At 56.0% G+C, this 18,653-nt stretch overlaps 2 protein-coding genes across 2 annotated transcripts in view; one reads left to right on the top strand and one right to left on the bottom strand.

Annotated features, from left to right (window-relative positions):
- The first annotated feature begins 738 nt into the window (after positions 1-738).
- On the top strand, positions 739-7,415 carry Nkpd1 (NTPase KAP family P-loop domain containing 1). The gene is made up of 2 exons (XM_055615685.1): positions 739-2,863; positions 6,620-7,415. Exon 1 carries the CDS (start codon positions 797-799, stop codon positions 2,591-2,593), a length of 1,797 nt encoding a protein of 598 aa, XP_055471660.1. The 5' UTR covers positions 739-796; the 3' UTR covers positions 2,594-2,863; positions 6,620-7,415.
- A 393-nt stretch (positions 7,416-7,808) lies between these two features.
- Ppp1r37 (protein phosphatase 1 regulatory subunit 37) overlaps positions 7,809-18,653 on the bottom strand; it is a 32,049-nt gene continuing 21,204 nt past the window's right edge. The window contains exons 2-13 of the mRNA XM_055615470.1: positions 14,379-14,476; positions 12,836-12,881; positions 12,625-12,725; positions 12,115-12,234; positions 11,689-11,839; positions 11,455-11,610; positions 11,151-11,263; positions 9,922-10,063; positions 9,651-9,817; positions 8,811-9,546; positions 8,494-8,582; positions 7,809-8,418 (exon numbers count right to left, since the gene is read on the bottom strand). Coding sequence (XP_055471445.1) covers positions 8,500-8,582; positions 8,811-9,546; positions 9,651-9,817; positions 9,922-10,063; positions 11,151-11,263; positions 11,455-11,610; positions 11,689-11,839; positions 12,115-12,234; positions 12,625-12,725; positions 12,836-12,881; positions 14,379-14,476 — 1,913 coding nt within the window. The 3' untranslated portion in view covers positions 7,809-8,418; positions 8,494-8,499. The remainder of the gene's footprint in view (positions 8,419-8,493; positions 8,583-8,810; positions 9,547-9,650; positions 9,818-9,921; positions 10,064-11,150; positions 11,264-11,454; positions 11,611-11,688; positions 11,840-12,114; positions 12,235-12,624; positions 12,726-12,835; positions 12,882-14,378; positions 14,477-18,653) is intronic.

Below are 18,653 nucleotides of genomic sequence, written 5' to 3'. Positions count from 1 at the left end.
TCAGTTTCCGCCAGGCCAGCACCCCCTTGGTGTTTGGGGGATCCAGGGACGGCCAAGACAACAGCCTGCCCTCCCTAGGACACACGTATCTGTCCTCAGTGACACCAATAACACCTGTCCTGACAGATGCCCTGGAGGAGGGACAGTCAGCCGGAGAATGACCCAGGCCGTGGGGCTGCCTGGTCCATTCTCTTCCCACGTTTTTCATTCATTCATACTCTTTCATTCATCTTGTTCCCCGGACATTTCATTCATTCATCCACTGATCCATTCATCTTGTACCTCCACACTTCATTCATTCATTCATCTATCCAGCCATACTCTTGGTTTTTTTTTTTAAATAATTTATTTAATTTTATTTTATGTGCATTAGTATGAAGGTGTCAGAGCTCTTAGAACTGGGGTTATAGACAGTTGTGAGCAACCGTGTGGGTGCTGGGAATTGAACCCGGGTCTTTTAGGAAGAGCAGACAGTGCTCTTAACCACTGAGCCATCTCTCCAGCCCCCATCCATATTCTTTTATACGGGCATTTTATTCATCTCTTTATCCGTCCATCCAACCATCCCTGAGGGGCCACGTCTTAAGGGGGCATGTCTCGCTCCAGACATCCCGGCTGCCTCAGCCTCTTGCCCGGTCCTGGCTCTCTCTCTACCTCCCTCTCAATCCCCACTCCAGGGAGGTCCCTACTACCCCTGTCCTGACCTCCAGGCCTCCCCTTTGGCCCAAGTGCCCCAGCCCCTCCCCTCGGGCCAAGGCCACTGACATGTCCCCCCGCCTCCCCTCTCCCAGCGCTGATGCAGCAGGAGGCGGCGCAGCGCGAGAGCGAGGAGCTGCAGCGCGTGCAGTGGCGGCCGCGGCGCGTGCGCGGCTGGGGCGTCCCGCAGCTGCTGTGGTTCCTGGTGTTCCTGCAGCCGGTGATCACCGAGCTGCACCTGCGGCGCAGGAACGTGCGCTTCCTGTTCATCCGCTTCAGCGCCTGGCAGTACGCGGGCACCGACAAGCTGTGGGCGGGGCTGGTGACCACGCTGTGCGAGGGCATCCGCCGCCACTACGGCGCGCTGCCCTTCAGCGTGTACTCGGTGCTGGGCAACAAGCCCGGGGGCCCGCGCGAGGGCCCCTGCCACCGCGAGTGGCACTGCCGCCGCCGCGTGTGCCTGGCGCTGCTGGCGCTGCTGGCCGCGCTCTGCCTGGGCGTGGGGCTGCTCTACCTGTCGCTGGGGGGCCACGCGCCGGGCCACGCGGGCCGCGGCATGCTCAAGGCGCTGGGCGGCGCGGCCACCACGCTGTCGGGCTCCGGGCTGCTCATGGCCGTGTACTCCGTGGGCAAGCACCTGTTCGTGAGCCAGCGCAAGAAGATCGAGCGCCTGGTGTCGCGGGAGAAGTTCGGCAGCCAGCTGGGCTTCATGTGCGAGGTGAAGAAGGAGGTGGAGCTGCTCACCGACTTCCTGTGCTTCCTGGAGATCTACCAGCGCCGCCGGCTGCGCGTGGTCCTCGAGGTCACCGGGCTGGACACGTGCTACCCGGAGCGCGTGGTGGGCGTGCTGAACGCCATCAACACCCTGCTGTCCGACAGCCACGCGCCCTTCATCTTCATCCTGGTGGTGGACCCCAGCATCCTGGCCGCGTGCCTGGAGAGCGCGGGCAACATGAAGGGCACCGCGGACAACGGCTACCTGTTCCTCAACCGCACCGTCACGCTGCCCTTCTCCGTGCCGGTCATGGGCCGCCGCACCAAGCTGCGGTTCCTCCACGACGCGGTGCGCAGCCGGGACGACCTGCTCTTCCGGGAGCTCTCGGTCCAGCTTCCGCCGACGCCGCAGGGCCCCGGGGGCTCGGGCGAGGGCGCGCAGCTGCTGGCGGTGGAGACGAGCGCGGAGGCCGGGCGCGCGCAGGCGCGCGTGGACGCGGAGGCGGCGCGGCGCATCCAGGAGGCGCTGGGCTGCCTGCACGACGAGCACGACTGCCTGTACGAGTACGTGCCCGACAACGTGGTGTCCATGCGGCGCATCGTCAACACGGTGCCAATCACCGTGCGCCTGCTGCAGCAGCAGCAGCAGCAGCAGCCCGGCCGCGTGGGGCCCACGCCGCGCCACGCCGTGGCCTGGGTCGTGCTCGCCAACCAGTGGCCCTGCCGCCTCAGCTGGGTGCTGCAGTGCCTAGAGGACCGGCAGCAGGCGGGGGGCTCGCCCGAGGGCCGCGCGCGCCTCTGGGACGTCTTCTGCGACAACAGTCGCGAGCTGCACACCATGACCAAGGCCCTGCAGAACGTGCTGGACCTGGACGGCGACCCCGAGCTTTTCGAGCGCTTCCTGGGCACTGATTTCCCCTTCACCGTGGCCGAGGCGCAGAGTCTGCTGCGCTGCACGGTCAACCTGGACCATTCCATCCGCCGCCGCATGGGCCTCATCCGGGCCGTCAGTGCGCTCAAGCCGCCCAGCCCGCCCAAGTCCCCGTCCCGGGAGGAGCCCCAGGCCAGCCCCGGAGCCAGTAACGCGGCCGGGATGTCCCAGGGGGGCCATGGGCCGGGACACAGTAGGGGCGCAGCACACCCGGGCACGGACCTGCGGGGAAAGCCAAGGCCGCTGGCCTAGGTCCTTTCATTTCAGGGCTGTAGAGGCTGGGTGTGGGATGGAGAGCCCCAGCTGACAGCAGCTTCCCGCCTAACCTGATGAAGCTGGAAGGGCACATACCCTGAGGACTCTGGAAGCCACAGGGTGGGAGGGGGTAGCCTCCTGGAGTGGGCAGCTGCCACAGCAGTGCCCGAGTGGACGGAGGGCGCAGTGAGGAACACGCAGTCAAAGGAGCCATAAAGGCAGCCGAGGAAAGCCGGGCCGGCTTCCATGTCCTGGATTGCTGGCTAGGTGAGGATGCCACCTGCCCCACCCACTTCCTCCTCAGACAGCCAGGCCTCCGGACTGCATCCTGGCAACTGAAGCTGGCATCCCGAGTGGTAGGAGGCTTGCGGGGGTGATGGGTGAGGCTGCGGGGGCAGGGGAGATGAAGGACAGACGCCAAGTTGACTCAGGCAGAGGGGAGCGCCCAGGCCTCAGGGGATCCCGGGCCTTTGTCTCCACACCCTAGCCTGCCCTCTGTGGGCAGGGCAGGAGCTGGCATTTCCCAGGGCGGTGCCTGTGACCTCACCAGGTGGCTCCACCCCTCAGCATGGGTGTTAATTAGGCCTCCTCCGCCACATGGGTGGGAGTAGCACTGTCTTCCCCAGATAAGCAGGTAACTGTCCAAGACGAACTGTTGAGGAAGCGCTTGTTTTACTAGTCACTCCAGAGCTGCAGGCTGGGGCTGGGGCTGGGGCTGTGCAGCCACCTCACCAGCAGGGAGGGTGAGGAACAAGGATTGGGACATAAGGGGAATGCAGAGTCATGGCAAAGCCAGGCAGGATAGTACCAGCTGTGGCAGGGCCGGCCCTTCCCGGCTAGCATGGTCACAGACCAGGGTGGGTGTCACTCCTGTGGGTGGTGCCTGAGTCCCCAAGAGTCAAATATGCAATCACACGCTCAGACCAGGGTCCCTCATTCACAGTTGTGTGGAAGGAGCAACAGGGCTCAGTACTAAATTAGAGACCTGAGATCAAGGGTATGGCTTCCTGTTTTATGGTGCTGTGGATTTAATAATGTGCTGCCCCTAGACCAGCATTCTACTACAGAGCTATGCCCCCAGCCCCTCACTGGGGGATTCTAGGCAGGGGCTCTACCACTGAGCCACACCACAGCCCCTCACTGGGGGATTCTAGGCAGGTGCTCTACCACTGAACCACACCCCCCAGCCCCTCACTGGGGGATTCTAGGCAGGGGCTCTACCACTGAGCCATGGCCCCAGCCCCTCACTGGAGGATTCTAGGCCCTACTGCTGAGTTATACCCATGACCAAACCAGTGACTTCTGAGCCAGGACCCTGAAGACAGTACCTCTCACCCATCAAGAGCTCTCCAAAGTCATCCACTGTCAGGTTCGTTAGTTGCTGTTATTGGCTTTCCTGTTCCTTAGGTCTCAGGTTTAAGCCTATCACGTACTGCCTTGGTCTCTAATGACTGATTCACAGGTCGGACGGTTCCTGTAACTGTCAGGAAATATATCTTTTAGCCTTGGTGTGCCTAAGTTCATGTTTGGAGTTTCATTGTGCTGGGATGGCAGCTCAAACCTTTCATTCCAGGACTCCAGAAGGAAGCAGAGGCAGACAGATTTCCAAGTCAGCCTGGCTTACAGAGTGAGTTCCAAGCTAGCCAGAGCTACATAGTGAGATTCTGCCAAAGGAGGAGGAGGAAGAAGAGAAAACAAAAATATTTTAAAAGATGGTTCCAAGGTCAGTCAGCCCATAAAGGCATTTTCTGCCAAGTCTGACAACCAGAATTAGACCCCTAGGACAGAGTGGAAAGAGAACCGGTTCCCACAAGCTGTCCTCTGACCTCACAAATGTACATACACAAAAGCATGCCATGGGGATGGCTGATGGTTAAGAGCACTTGCTGCCCTTGCACAGGATCCATCTTTGATTCCCAGAACCCAGCTCAGGAGGTGCCAAATGCCTCTAACTTCAGCTCCAGGAAATCCTATGCTCTCTTTTGGCCCCTGTGGTCACTCACTGCTTTCACATGAATAAACACACACACACACACACACACACACACGATTAAAAATAAGATTAGGAAGTTCCTGTTGGCTCTCTGTATTATTGGTGAATGGCATTATTTCAAGACCCAGTTGCCTGAAATCAGCAGCCATTCACCAGGAACCAAGTCCTCCAACCAGGGTGATAGTACCCCACCCAGACATGAGGGATGGGTCCGACCCTCTCAGGCGGGCTGAAGGAATGGCCCCGTGGTGGTGAGTGCTTACTGCTCTGGCAGCAACCTGACCCAGCACAGTCCCAGTGGATCTGATGACCTCTCCCAGCCTCTGTGGGCTCCTGCATGTGTGCTGGCAAACACTCATGCATATAAAACAATACATCTTTAAAACCTGGGAGGCAGAGGGAGGAGGACGTCTGTGAACTCAAGGCCAGGCTGGTCTATTTAATGAGTTTCAGAATAACCAGGCCCGCTGGGCATGGTGGCATATGCCTTTAATCCCAGCACTTGGGAGGCAGAGGCACTTTGTGAGTTTGAGGCCAGCCTGGTCTATAAAGTGAGTTCAGGACAGCCAGGGCTACACAGAGAAACCCTACACATAGACCAAAACAAAAGCAACAACAAAACAATAATTTTACAGCAAGGCAGAGCATGTCCCTGGAGGGTGGAGCTTCAGTAGTGACAGACCCTCATGACTATCTGGCGGGGCCCAGATCCAGATGTCTCCCTTCCCTTCTGCCAGGTTGGGCTTGCTTCTTCATCACGTTGAGGCTGGGATAGGTGTATCCTAGGATCAGCCAAGACATCATACAGGGGAGATGGCAGACCAAGGCCGCTGCAGTGCCGCTGGGGGCCCCACTGGGCTGTTTTGTTTTGGCAGCGGAGCCAAGACTGACCTCAGAGGCTGAAACAGGGTCCCAACGCTCCTGCCTCCACCTCCTCATATCTCACCACAGCTAGCCTACTCTGTCTACGCCTCTGACTGTGTGTCTGCCAAACCCAAGCAGGATGTCAGGACTTAGTCCCCACATACCACAGGGCTTTGGTAGGAACTCACACGGCCCAAGGAGCTGGCTGTCACCAACCAGAAGGAAGTCCATGTACCATGTGTACCTCTGCTGCTGCTGTAATGAGCTGAGTTGAAAGACCCTCAGTCCTGGGACCAGGCATGCTTGTCTGCCTCAGGGTGACAGCTATCATAAGCCTGTAGTGGTGACGTCCATGAGTCCCGTGGTAGACGCCACCTCCATGCTGAACCCCAGGTCTGACTAGGGACATTTCCTGTGCCTGACCACTCTGACTGGGCACAGCTTCAAAACAACCAAACCAGCAGAGTCTGAGAGCACACAACTTTAACCCCAGCACTTAGGAGGCAGAGGCAGGCAGATCTCTGTGAGTTCAAGGCCAGCCTGGTCTACACAGTGAGTTCCACAACAGCCAGGGCTACACAGAGAAACACAAAACAAAGATAGGCAGGTGGCTGAGTTTTCTGAGGAAGAAGTTATGTGGCCAGATTATTGCCTCTACCTCCAGCAACCCCAGGTCCTCTACAGAGCGGACACCTCTGCTCTGAAAGGCTGCCACCAACAGAGAAACCACCAGCGGCTATGGCTGCTGGATGTTGTCTCCTACATATGGAGGTTCCCAGAACATGAGAGAGCTTTGCTGGCCTGTGGCTTGTCACTCCAATCCTGTTGCCACCACCTGTGGTGGTAAGAGGCAGGACCTTGCTGTGTTTCCCAGCCTGCGCTGGAGACCCTGGGTTCCAGTGAGCCTCGTTCTAGCCTCCTGAGCAACTGGGACTACAGGTGTACAAGCAGCTGTGTGCATGTATTTTTTGGAGGTGCTAAGGGTGAAACCAGAGCACGCTTGCTAAGTGCTGTACCACTGAGCCATGGCCCCTGGCCAACTGCCCCTTTGTAAATGCCCTGTCATGTTGATTTGGGGCCATCCTAAGGGACTCATTTTCACACCGTTGTCTGGAAGAATACTTCCCAGCAGGGTTACATGCTTAGGCCCTCATCATTTCTCCAAGGTGGACACCCAACCCTGTAGCAGTGGCGAAGGGTTTCTCAAGCCACGTTAAGAGACACCACCAGGACGAAGAGGAGCCCAGAGGGGACTCTGCTGGGCCCTGAGGTGTTTGGAGACTATCAGGACCCCCACCAGCCAGAAGACAGGAAACCCAGGAATCCTCAGCCTTCCCCAGAAGAGGCTGGAAGCAGCGTAGCCTGGTGAGGCTCCCTCAACCCCCTCCCCCATGGCCCTGAAGAAAGGATGCATCTTGGAGCTCAGGCACAGACAGTACTGGTGTCTCCTGTGTACTGAAGGGATGGGATGCAGCAGATGGCACCTTGGTTGGCACTGGCTGCTGTGTATGGCTTCCTCAAGCCCCACTCCCAAACAAGTATCCAATGTTGCCTAAGGTAAAGAGCTCAGTGAATTAAAAAAAAAGCCTGAAAACCGAAGTTCACACCCCAGCTCCCATGTAAAAGCCAGTTTAACACCTGTAATCCTGGAAGACACTGGAACACAGACAGGAGACTCTCCAAACAAGTTCATGGGCCAGCTAGCCTGGTCTAAGAGTTCCTGACTCAAGCCAGGTGGTAAAGAGCAAATACCCGAGGTTCTCCCCTGATCTCCATGAGTGTGCCATGGCGGGTATGCACCACATTTACACACTAATTTGTACACCCATATCTATGCACCTAAAAATTGTTAACATTTTGACAAAACAGATGCTTCTCATAGATACAATGGTGGGGTGCAGAAGACTCCCAGGTTTATAACACCGACGGGCAAGGACACCACGAGGCATTCCTATAAATGCTTCTCCCCAGTTTTTCTTTGTAGTGCTTGCGACCTAAGGCCTTACCGAGCAAGCTCCCTGCTGCCTAGCCAAGCTTCCCCTCCCCCACGGGCGGGTACATGCTGGTGACAGAGCAGCTGGCTCACAGGCCTTGTGCACACTCAACAAATGGACCTGCCATCTGAGCCCTTAGACAGCGTCCCCAGCAGTGGGGACCTCCAGGCCTCGAGGGGGGGAGAGCAAGCAGCCTCGGTGTGCTGCTGCAGGTGTGGATGGAGCAGAGGGTGGGAGAGGTGTGTGTGTGTGTGGTGTGTGTGTGGGGGAGATCTGTCCAGCCTTCTGGGTTTCCTTTGGGGACCACTGGCACCCATCCCCCTCTCGCCGGCTCTCCCCCAGCACAAAGCAGAGGCAGGTAGTGAACCCAGCTCCCGTTTATTAGAAAAGGTGTGACAGCTGCACCAACAGGAGTGGCCCAGCCCAGCCCACCCTCACCCACACCCATCCACCCACCCACTGCCCATTGTTGTAGTGCCTGCCAGGGCGCAGCCTCAGTGGCCCGGGCAGCAGGGTCCCAGAACCCCACCGCTGCATGCCCAGCTCCCTGATAGATTTTATTGCACTTAAGAAAAGAAAGCTCTGTTCCTTCTCAATGGCCCCACCCAACACGCACTGGCAAACTCCACCACCATGCTCACCAGCCAGGTCCTGAGAGGGACCAGAGGGCCATTTTGTATCTGCCCTGACTCCTATCCCTCCCAGGGCAGGCTGGCCACTGGACCCTCCAGGACCAGAGCAGCCTTGTGGCCGGTGACCCTGGAAAGCTCCTCGCATCCTCTTCCTCTGGTCCTCCCCAGCCCCAACCTGGGGAGCGGCAGACAAGTCCGGAAAGCTGCTCCCAGCCCCGTGCCCCTAGTGTTGCTGTAGTGAGGTCTGGGACACCTCGCCTGGCTCCCTGGGGGACTAGGCAGGAGTCAGCAGATCCTTGGGGATAGCTTCAGCTCATCAGACTGGCCGGAACAAAAGAACTAGGAGAGCAGAGGTGGAGGGTGGTCAGAGCAGGCCACCCAGCTCTGTCCCCAGTCCCCACAGCCAGCACCTACTTAGTGTCACAGTGTGTCCCGCGGGGCCTCCTGACTGGCCTCTAGAAGGAGTTCCTCCAGCTTGCTGGCACCCTGGGAGCGGTGCAGTGCTGTAGGCAGTAGGGGGCAACTCCCTTAGAGGCAGGTGGGGGCACGGCCTTGTCCCTCCAGACCACAGTCCCCACCCCAGGGGCAAATCTGGGGCCCAGGGTGAGACCCCAAGACCAAATCCTCTTTCCTATCCCTTTACGGGCCATCCTCGAGAGCGCAAGGCTGGAGCCCACCCACAGATATAGGGCTTTCTGGGGAGCCTCTCCCCTGCCTCTCCCTCTTCTTACCGTGCTCCAGGCTGCAGCTGCCCCCCTTAGCCTCCAGCCCTGGGGATGGCTCTGGGGGCAGTGCGAGGGCAAACTCAGGCTTCAGGCCATTGGGCAGTGGCTGCCCTGCCTGAGATGGCTCCGGCTGGGGCTGAGCCTCTGATGATTCTGGGTCCTGGATGTCCATGGTCTGAGATGGTGGAGAGGCAGGGGGAGAGGGAGGAGAGGGTGAAGGAGAGGAGACAAAGGTGGGAGGAATGGGAGGCTCTGGCCTCTCAGGTGGACTCTCCACCCTGGTCACCACAAACACCTTGTGGCCTCGGCCTGGGCTGGAGACAGAAATACGCTGCTCAGTGGGGGAGGAGGGGCTGCCTGGGGGGCTCTTGTCCCCAGGGCCTAGGGAGTCCATGGAGGGTACCAGGGCAGGGCAGGGGGCTGAGGGACTCTGGTCAGCGCCACCCCCATCCTTCTGCTGGTCCTGTTGGTCCTCTTCCTCTTCCTCCTGCTCCTCCCCATCGGAATCTGAGTCCGAGTCTGAGTCAGGGCCAGGCCCAGGGCTTGGGCCCCCATTTTGTGCCCCCATGGCTGGCAGGTCCCCAGGCTCTTCCAGGGGCTGGGGCGCGGTGATGGTAATCTCTGGCATGGAGGCCGACAGCTGCAGCTTCTCCTCTCGCTCTCGCACCAGCACGAAGTTGCGCTTGCAGCCGTTCTGGATCTCGGCCAGCAGTGCCTTCTGCGTCTCAATGAAGCTCTTCACCTGTGGGACCCGGTCTGGCTAGGGCTCTGTGTGGCCTCTGCCCACCCGGCCCACCCGGCCCACCCTGGCCCAGGACAGCACTGATACAAAGCAAGCACCCTCACCGCCTCCTTTTTGGGCTCTCGGTCCAGGTCCAGGCGGAGCAGGGAGTGGTTCACCTTGAGGGCCAAGGACAGTGCCATGAGCCCGCCTGTCTTGATCTCGTTCTCCCGGAGGTCCAGTCTCAGGAGGCGGGGGCTCTCGGCGATGAACTCTGCCACGGCCACCGCGCCTGGGAGGGGGACCGCAGGGGCTGGCCAAGGGCCCCATGCCTGGCCACTGGCCGGCCGCCCTGCTGAGCCCCGCTGGCCCCTGCACGCCTGGCCCGCATCCTACCCTCGCACGTGAGCTTGGTTGAGGCCAGGCCCAGGCGCAGCACACTCCGGTTGCTGATGAGCCCATTCTTGAGGTTGCGCACACCCTCATTCCCAATGGGGTTGTGGCCCAGGTTCAGTGTCTCCAGACTCTGTGTGTGCGGCTGGAAGGGGCAGGGATGGTGACGAGGAGGAACCATCGGTGGAGAAAAGGCCAGAAAGGTATGTCAGGAAATGTGTCCTTTTTCCTCACTTTCGCCTCTCAGCACAATGCCATCACAGGCCCCGGAAACTCCAATGCTTCCCATGCTGAGTCTCCCCCAATGCCCACTCCCCACCAGAGTCCAGGTGGCCCCACACCCACAGCTTGGCTCCCTGCCTCACCAGGGCCCATCTGGGAATGGCTTTGAAGACAGCCTTCTTGTCAGAGGCTGGGCACTGGGCACACAAGCGTCTCCCTCCCCCAAGAGTGTTTGTGCCGGCTGGAATTACTTTATGTATATTATGTAATAACAAAATGACTAAAACCTCACTGATTACAGAAATATTAACTTTTTAGGCTAACATATTCAGTTTGTGCAAAGCACTGTCCTACATAGTCCATTACAAAAAGGAAATTAAAGAAATGGGGTCCAACTGGGCAGTGGTGGTGCACACCTCTAGTCCCAGCACTTGGGAGCAGAAGCAGGTAGATGTCAGAGTTCAAGGACCGCCTGGTCTACAGAGAGTTCCAGGATAGCCAGGGCTACACAGAGAAACTGTGACTCAAAGCAAAACAAAACCAAAAGAATAAAAAGAACAAAAAGAAAAAGAAAGAGTAAAAGAAATAGGGCCCAAGGCTGGCTAGATAGCAAAATTTGATGCCTGATTTTTTTAAAAGTTTTTTCCTAATATTTTAATTAATTTAATTAATTGATTAATTAACTAACTTTATTTTATGTGCATTAGTGTGAAGGTGTCAGATCCCTTGGAATAGGAGTTACAGACAGTTGTGAGCTGCCATGTGGGTGCTGGTAACTGAACCCAGGTCCTTTGTAAGAGCAGACAGTGTTCTTAACCACTGAGCCACCTCTCCAGCCCTGATACCTGAAATATTTATACATGGTGGGAGGCGAAAACTGATTCCTACAAGCTGTCCTCTGACCTCCGTATGTGAGCACGTACACATACACACACAAATAAATAAATGTAATAAAAAATTAAACATGTTGGAGCCAGAATGGGTCCAATGAACAAGGCCCCTGGACTCACCAGCGCCATGCCCAAGAAGGCCATGCCTGTGTGTGTGAGCTGGTTGTTCCACAGCACCAGGGTCACGAGACCCTTCCTCTGCTCCTTGAGACCCTCACAGATGTAGGCGAGACCTAGGGGAGGTGGGTGGTCAGTGTGAGCACCTCTGCTCTGGCCTGACCTCTGACCCTGTCCTGCGTGGGCTCCTGTCAGGGCTGTCACTGCCATCGGGCCCCACCAGCTGTAAGCGTGGGAGACAGTACACTCGTGTCCAGCCCCTCCGGCCCCCCAGCACGGGGCGTGGACGGCCCCGGGGGGCGCGCACCTGAGTCCAGCACGTGGTTGTTGCGCAGGTCGAGGATCTGTAGGGAGCAGTTGAACTTGAGCAGGTTGCCTAGCTGGGCGGAGTCCTGCAAGCCGTTGAGCTTGTTGTCCGCCAAGTAGAGCTCCCGAAGGTTCATGTTCATCTTCAGGGCTGTGGCTGGGGGCGGGGGGAGTAATGGCCAGCTCGCATCATGGCTCACCTGGCCGGCAGCAGGCCGCATGCACATACACTTACCCAGCAGCATGAGGGGCCGCCCAGACAGGCTGGCATTTTCTAGGTGCAGCACTGTCAGGCTGCTTCGGATGCGCAGGGCACGGGCCACAAAGGGCGCCGAGTGGTCCAGCAGGGGTGTGTTGCGGGCATCTAGGTACTGTAGGCAGCTGGTCTGTGGGGACAGGGCAAGGAATGGGTGGCCACTTGGCAGTCAGGCCAGCACCTACATACATAAACATAAACATACACCTGGGTTTATGCCCTGAGGCCTGACCCCTGTTATGAGGTCTGATGAGTAAACCGGGGCCGGTGCCAAGGCCACTGTACAAGGATCATGCATGCTAGGGAGGAGTAAGGAGGACACATTGCCTTGTAGGAGGGCAGGAGAGATGGGCCTGAGGTAGGACCCTCCCCACAGCGTTGTCCACCAGCCTGGGAGGCACCCACCTTGCGCATCATGTGGGCAGCAGCCTGCCAGCCCCGGGTGCCAATGTGCTTGTTGAAAGAGATGTTGAGGTGGGTGGCCGACTCGTAGTACTCAATCATGTCAAAGAGGGCTGAGGCACCCTGGAGACAGGCACACATGGGCTTGGCCTCACAGCAGGTGGCCAAGGAAACCTCATGGGCTGTGCCAGAGGAGGGCCACTGGGCAGGCAGCAGCCTCGGAATACAGGTACCCTTGCATGACCTAAGAGGGTGGAGCCCCTCTGCGAGCTACACAAGCACACTCAGCCCTCAGAGGCTGGGATCTCCACATGCCTGTCAGCCTCGCAGGGTACTAGTTAGGACCACTTGGAGGCCACAGCAGCCCCAGCCCAGCTCCCCAGGCCTCACCGTCAGGGTTTCGGGCCCGCCCTTGTCACATCAGATACCTGCCCTGGTCTTCATGAGGTCCTGCCCTTGTCTTCCCATACAAGCATCAAGAGGGCCCAAGACCCGCTGGCAGTGGCCACTTACGTCTTCATCCAAGCTGGTCTGCTCCAGGTCCACAACCTTGAACTGCAGCCTCTTAAAGACCTCCTCCAGAGCCTCACAGGTCTTGTAGTCGAGCTTCTCCCCTGGAAAGGGTGGGCACCTTTACGTGCAGAGTCCACACCCCCACCAGCCTGTGTCTCCTGCAGAAGCCACGGAACCCTTGGCCACCCCTGCTATCCCGGGGGACACACACCTTTTAGGTCCAGGCAGTTGATGCGTTGCTCCAGGTCCGTGAACTCCTAAGAAAGCAGGGTGGGGCTGGTCAAGGAAGCTAAGAGACCCCATAACTGGGGTGGCCTGACAGTGGGGCAGCCAAGGCTCAAACAGCTCTGCCATGCCCTGCAGTGAGATGGCATCTGGAATGGGATTGGGTGGTGCAGCTGTACAAAGGTCCAGGAGACAATCAGGGCTGGTTCTGTGCATATAGGCACACTGGAGCCGCAGCCCCTCACTGCAGCTCTTCAGTGAGGCTGAGGGCACCCAGCATTACTGGGGAGGTGTCTGGACGTGGGGAAGCCTGTACCAAGGGGCTAAGACAGACAGATGGACAGGCTGACAGTCACACCGTGGTGCTGGCTCCAGTGCTTTCCCATCCCCTCCCTGTAGGACCCTCCACATACACACAACAGCTCCCAGTTTTGGGGCTTCACTGTCACCCAAGGGTTGAGCACTGGGACAAAGACCCAGGACAGAGGCTTGAGCTGGTTTGACAACACACTCGGCCAGTAAAGTGCAGGGTCTGGTCAGCCCTCATCCTTGCCTCAGAGGCCACACTGACAGGCTCTTTCCCTGGAAGTAGCAAGGCCCTGCTTTGTCAACAGCTCAGGATCCAGGGGAGAACAAAGCCCCGGGCAATGCAAGGGTCCTCTGTAGAGGTATAGCAAGGGCTGACCAGAGGAAAATGAAAGTGGGGAGGCTGCAGGGCAGAGCGTGTGCACTAACTCAGGGTGCTCCTGGTGACTGCACTCCTGAGCCAGCAGCCCCCCTTCTTTGAATCCTTCCACAGGCTGGGTATAGGGGCCTCCTGGGAAGTGAGGAAAGGGGAGAAATGAGAAGTCAATCTTGCTTTGCATGTCTACAGTTAAGCCCTTTTTCCCATGTGTGTGCGTGTGCGCGCTGCACAGACCACTGTGCATATGTGAAAACTTAGTCCTCTACTTGTAACTACCATGTGGGTTCCAGCCGACCAAACTCAGGGAGTCAGGTGGACAGCAAACACATTTAACACTGAGCCCTCTTGCCAGCTCTTGCCAGTCTTCTGGTTTTGGAGACAGTCTTATATGCGCAGCTGGCCTCAAACTCATTAAGGAGCTGATAATGACTTTGAACTTTATCCTCCTGCCTCCAATCTCTAAGCGCTGGGAGACAGGCAGTGTTGGCTTGTGTTCTAACTTCCTGAACAGCATGGAGTCTCTTGTGAAGGCCAGACTTGAGTTTTTCTGTTTTGTTCTGCCTCAGAGCCCAGGGTAACGCTTGGCTCATAACTCACACAGCAGGAATGAATTCTGAAGTTCAGACCTAAAGGAATTGAGATGACTTTTCTCTGGGGACAGAAATTCGTTGGAGCTAACAAACCTGGTAGTTATTAGTTTATGTGATTCTAGACTGTTGCTAATTTCATAGCTGAACGAAGGACTTTTGCAGCTGTTCTTGCTCAGGCCCTGGCTGTGGAGAAGGCTGGGCAGGCCCCAGGGCTACCTAAAAACACAGGCTCACACTGCACACATCCCCCATACCTGCAGCTGCCGGAGGAGCTTGGGGATCTGTCGGCAGTTCAGCTTCTGGCAGGCCTGCCTGTAGGCACTGATCACCTCATCCACCGTCACGTTTTGGGCTGTGGGCAAAGGAGTAGGCTCAGATTCCACAGCCCTTGCTTTGCTACCTGGCAGGGTCCTCAATCCCTTCCTCCCCCTCAACAGCAGCACAACAGAGCTCCAGGTCATTGGGCGGTACACACAAGGCGAGCACAGCCCAGTACAAATTGCTGGGGCTCTCAGGCAGCCACAGAAACACACATAGCTCAAGGCATTTGTTTACAAAAGCCTTACTACTTACTACTGGCCAGCCTAGCTGGGAAGTCCACCACCAGGCCTCAGCAATGCCAGCACAGGGCTAGGCTTAGGGCTGGCATTTAACTCAGCGGTGCTTTAGTTTCATTTTTTTGTCACAGAAACCACCATGGAGGGTATTTGGCCTCAGTTATAGGCTACAGCCCCTCCCTGCAGCAAAGGCACAGGCTTGAGACAAGCAGTCATACCACACGCCATGATGTCGAAGCCAGGGGAGGTGAACATACCCTATGCTGTCAGCTAGCTTTCTCTCCCTTGCACAGGTCAGAGCTCAGTCCATGAAACCGTATTGTCCACACTCAGAGTGGACCTTCCATTCTATCTCAAGTAACAGTCAAGAAAACCCCACTAGCTGGTTGTGATGGCGCATGCCTGTGATCCCAGCACCCAGGTGGGCAGAGGCAGGCGGCTCCATGTGAGTTTTTGGTCAGCCTGGTTTACAAAGCCAGTCCAGGACAGCCAAGGCTACTCAAGAAACCCTGTCTCGAAAACAAACAAAAAAACAAAATGAAAAGAAAACCCCACAAGTGCCCACACGCCCACTTGACCTAGGTAATCCCTCATTAACACTCACTTTCTGGTTGGTTTGACATCAAGCCCAGAGGCTTGAGTTAGATCCCTGGAGCCACATGGTGGAAGGAGGGAGCCAGCTCTCCTCTAATTCCATATCTGTGCCCTGGTACAAGTGCCACCCCTCAAAACAACACAAAGAAATATTTTTTTTAATTAAAAGAACATTTTTGTGTGTTTTTGAGACAAAGTCTCACTTTATAGCCCTGACTGCCCTAGAACTCGTTCTGTAGACCAGGATGTAGACCAAGTTCTGGAGACCAGGATGGCCTTGAACTCAGAGATGTGCCTGACCCTGCTTTCCCAAAGGTCATAATCGGGCAGTGGTGGCACATGCCTTTAATCCCAGCATTCAGGTGGCTGAAAAGATGGGTCAGCACTGTTAGGAGCACTGTCTGCCCCTCCAGAGGTCCTGAGTTCAATTCCCAGCATCCACATAGTGGCTCACAACCATCTATAATGGGATCTGATGCCCTCGTTTGGCGTGCAGGTGTACATGCAGATAGGAACTCATATATACTAACTAACTTATTTTTTAAAAGGTTATGATCTTTGAGACAGTCTCATTAAGTCCTCCCCTGCCCATCCCCTCTCCCCAACTGGCCTGAAATTGCAGCCTCTGCCTCCTGAGTGCTGGAATTATACGTATGTGCCGCTGCATTCTGCTCATTTCAATTTAATGGAAAAATGAACGCTTACTTCAACCCCATGAAAAGACAAAGTTTAGAGAGCTCAAGAACCTTACTTTAGGGCTAGAGAGATGGCTCGGAGGTTAAGAGCACTGTCTGTTCTTCCAGAGGTCCTGAATTCAATTCCCAGCAACCACATGGTGGCCCACAACCATCTGTAATGAGATCTGGTGCCCTCTTCTGGCATGCAGGTGTACATACAGACAGAACATTGTGTACATAAAAAATATATAATAATAAATCTTTAAAAAAAAAAAAAAAGAACCTTGCTTTAAGGCATACAGCTGTTTTGAACCCCCTCTCCCAACTCCCAGGTTCTTCCCTCCTGAAACACAGCTAACCACACTCCTAAGACGACAGGGCCACACCCAGAGCCTAAAGGAGAGAACAAACCTTCCCTAGGAGCCCTCACAATGGGCAGTGGTTGTCACATTCATGATGGGACTCAGATGAAGCTCTGGCCTACCAGAGCTGACTCAGGTTGGAGTAAAGTCTTTGTGTACTGTGTATTCAAATGCAGATTTATGTATCTAGGAGGATTTGATTACAGGCCAGACTTTGGTATTGTCATTATTATGAGGTATCTTCTACATCAGTATTTTGTCAAGACTGTTCTCCTTCACCTTCTGATTGGTTATATAAAGAGATGAATAGCCAATAGCTAGGCAGAAGAGGAAGGTGGAACTTCTGAGCCCAGTGAGAGGGCCTCACTGAGCCCAGTGAGAGGGAGAGAGTCACAAGGATGAAGAAGCAGGTAACAGAATGAGACTAAGATGCCAGGTAAGCAGCTACATGGGCAGTTTGTAAGTCAGGCCAGTGTTGTTGGGTTAGAATAGCTGTGTACCCACCCAGCTTTACTGCCTGAAGCTTATACCAAACATGAAGGTGTGACCAGACTTAGAACATGGGGTTAAAGGAGAAACTGGTGAGCAGCATGAAAGTGGGCATAGTAATTAGTATGTACCAGTATTTATTTAAAGATAAGGAACAGAGAGGCAGGGTTAGAGAGAGAGCTCAGTGGTCAACAGCACTTGCTGTTCTTACAAAGCACCTGGCTTTGGTTCCCAGCACCTGGAACAGGCAGCCCAAACAATATACAACTCCAGCTCCAAGGGCCCCACCATCCTGTTCTGGCCTTTAAGGGCACCTACACAAACACGGTGTACATACATATATTCAGACACATACACATAAAATCAATCAGTCTGCGAGGCTGCAGTGGTGGCCCACACCTTTAATTCTAGCACTAGGGAGGCAGCGCAACTGGAGCTCTGAGTTCAAGGCCAGCCTGGTTTACCAAGTGAGTTTTGGACAGCTAGGGCTACACAGGATAGGTAGGGCTAAACAGAAAAATCCTGTCTTGAAAAACCAGTAAACACACAGAAACAAATCTTAGGTGGAAAAGACGACTGGTGACAGCTTGGTGAGTGCTTGCTGTGAGGAGATGCTCTGCGCTAAAGAGTAGGAGAGGCACAGTGCAGGCAGGCGTGCTCTGAAAGGGCGCTGTGGGGCAGCCTCAGAAGTGTCCACTCAGCTCAAGTTCAACCTGCTGTGCACCAAGTGAGGCAGGCTGACAACTGAGGTGGGTGTCAGAGAGGAAGGGAAGAGCAGGGTGTTTGTGTTTGTTCCAAAGAAGCCTGCGCTGGACTGGACCCATCGAGGTGACAATTCAGACTAAAAACCACATTCTGATCTTTGTCTTGCCAAGATTGGACAAATGACCCCAGCAACCTCTCTGAAAGAGCCATCCAGTCTCAGGGATAAGTGACATGAGGTAACCAGAGAAGTAGCTGGCTTTCTGCCATCAGGGACAGAGCTGGAGAGAGACAGTGGTGGTGGCTTTTCAGTCTTTGGAACTCACTCACTTGTGGGTTTCTTCCCCCTTCCTTAAAAGACAGGAGATCATAGAAAGCCCAGGCCAACCCTGAACTCATGACCCTTGTGCGCTGGGGTCCCAAGCACTGGGATTGCAAGCATGGCTAAGGACTTTCCACAGGCAACTGACTTCATTTAGCCAGGTCTCAGACAGATCCACAAGGCAGGCATACTTCCATCTTATACAGGGAAGCCTGCCATGAGATAGGTATCTGCCTCAGCAATGGAGGTGGGTGGGTGGGAGTACAGGCCCTGTCACTCAAAGAAAGCCACCAGGGATATCTGAGTTTCTTAAGAGGACACTGTGGCATGGCTGGGAAGCAGAGCCTCAGCAGTGGGGACCGCCTCTCCCCAGGGAAAGGCTCCTGTGGCTATCACAAAGAGACAGTGAGAAATCTGAAGCCAAGCATCAGGTGACATTAGTGTCAAGCCATCCCCACAGCTGGAAGCTGGTAGGAAATGGGCATCCTGTAAGAGTTTCCACCAGAGAACACTGGGGGTGGGGTGCACATAGCTCAGATGCAGGGCTGTTCACACCCCATCTCCATGCTGTCCTTACTGGGAACCTCCCATGTCCTCGTGCCCACCATGGACAAGGAGATCTGGAGAGCCAGGCTCACAGAATGCTGTCTCACCTGGGAGGTCCCAGCTAGGGCCTGACTGGAGTTTAATGAGCCCCTAGGTGATCTGTGGGCACCACCCTGAGAACCCCCACACTTGGCAACAAAGACACTGTGTTGCTGTTATGGAACAAAGAGGAAGAGGCCAGCTGGCAAATGGAGTGGAGTTGGTCCCCCAGGCAGCCGCC

This window comes from Psammomys obesus, unplaced genomic scaffold (genome assembly GCF_907164565.1).
Source record: "Psammomys obesus unplaced genomic scaffold, mPsaObe1.curated_primary_1811, whole genome shotgun sequence".
In the NCBI taxonomy this organism is placed as follows: domain Eukaryota; kingdom Metazoa; phylum Chordata; class Mammalia; order Rodentia; family Muridae; genus Psammomys; species Psammomys obesus.
Note: the sequence above shows the minus strand (reverse complement) of the source record. Positions and strands in the feature narration are given on the sequence as shown.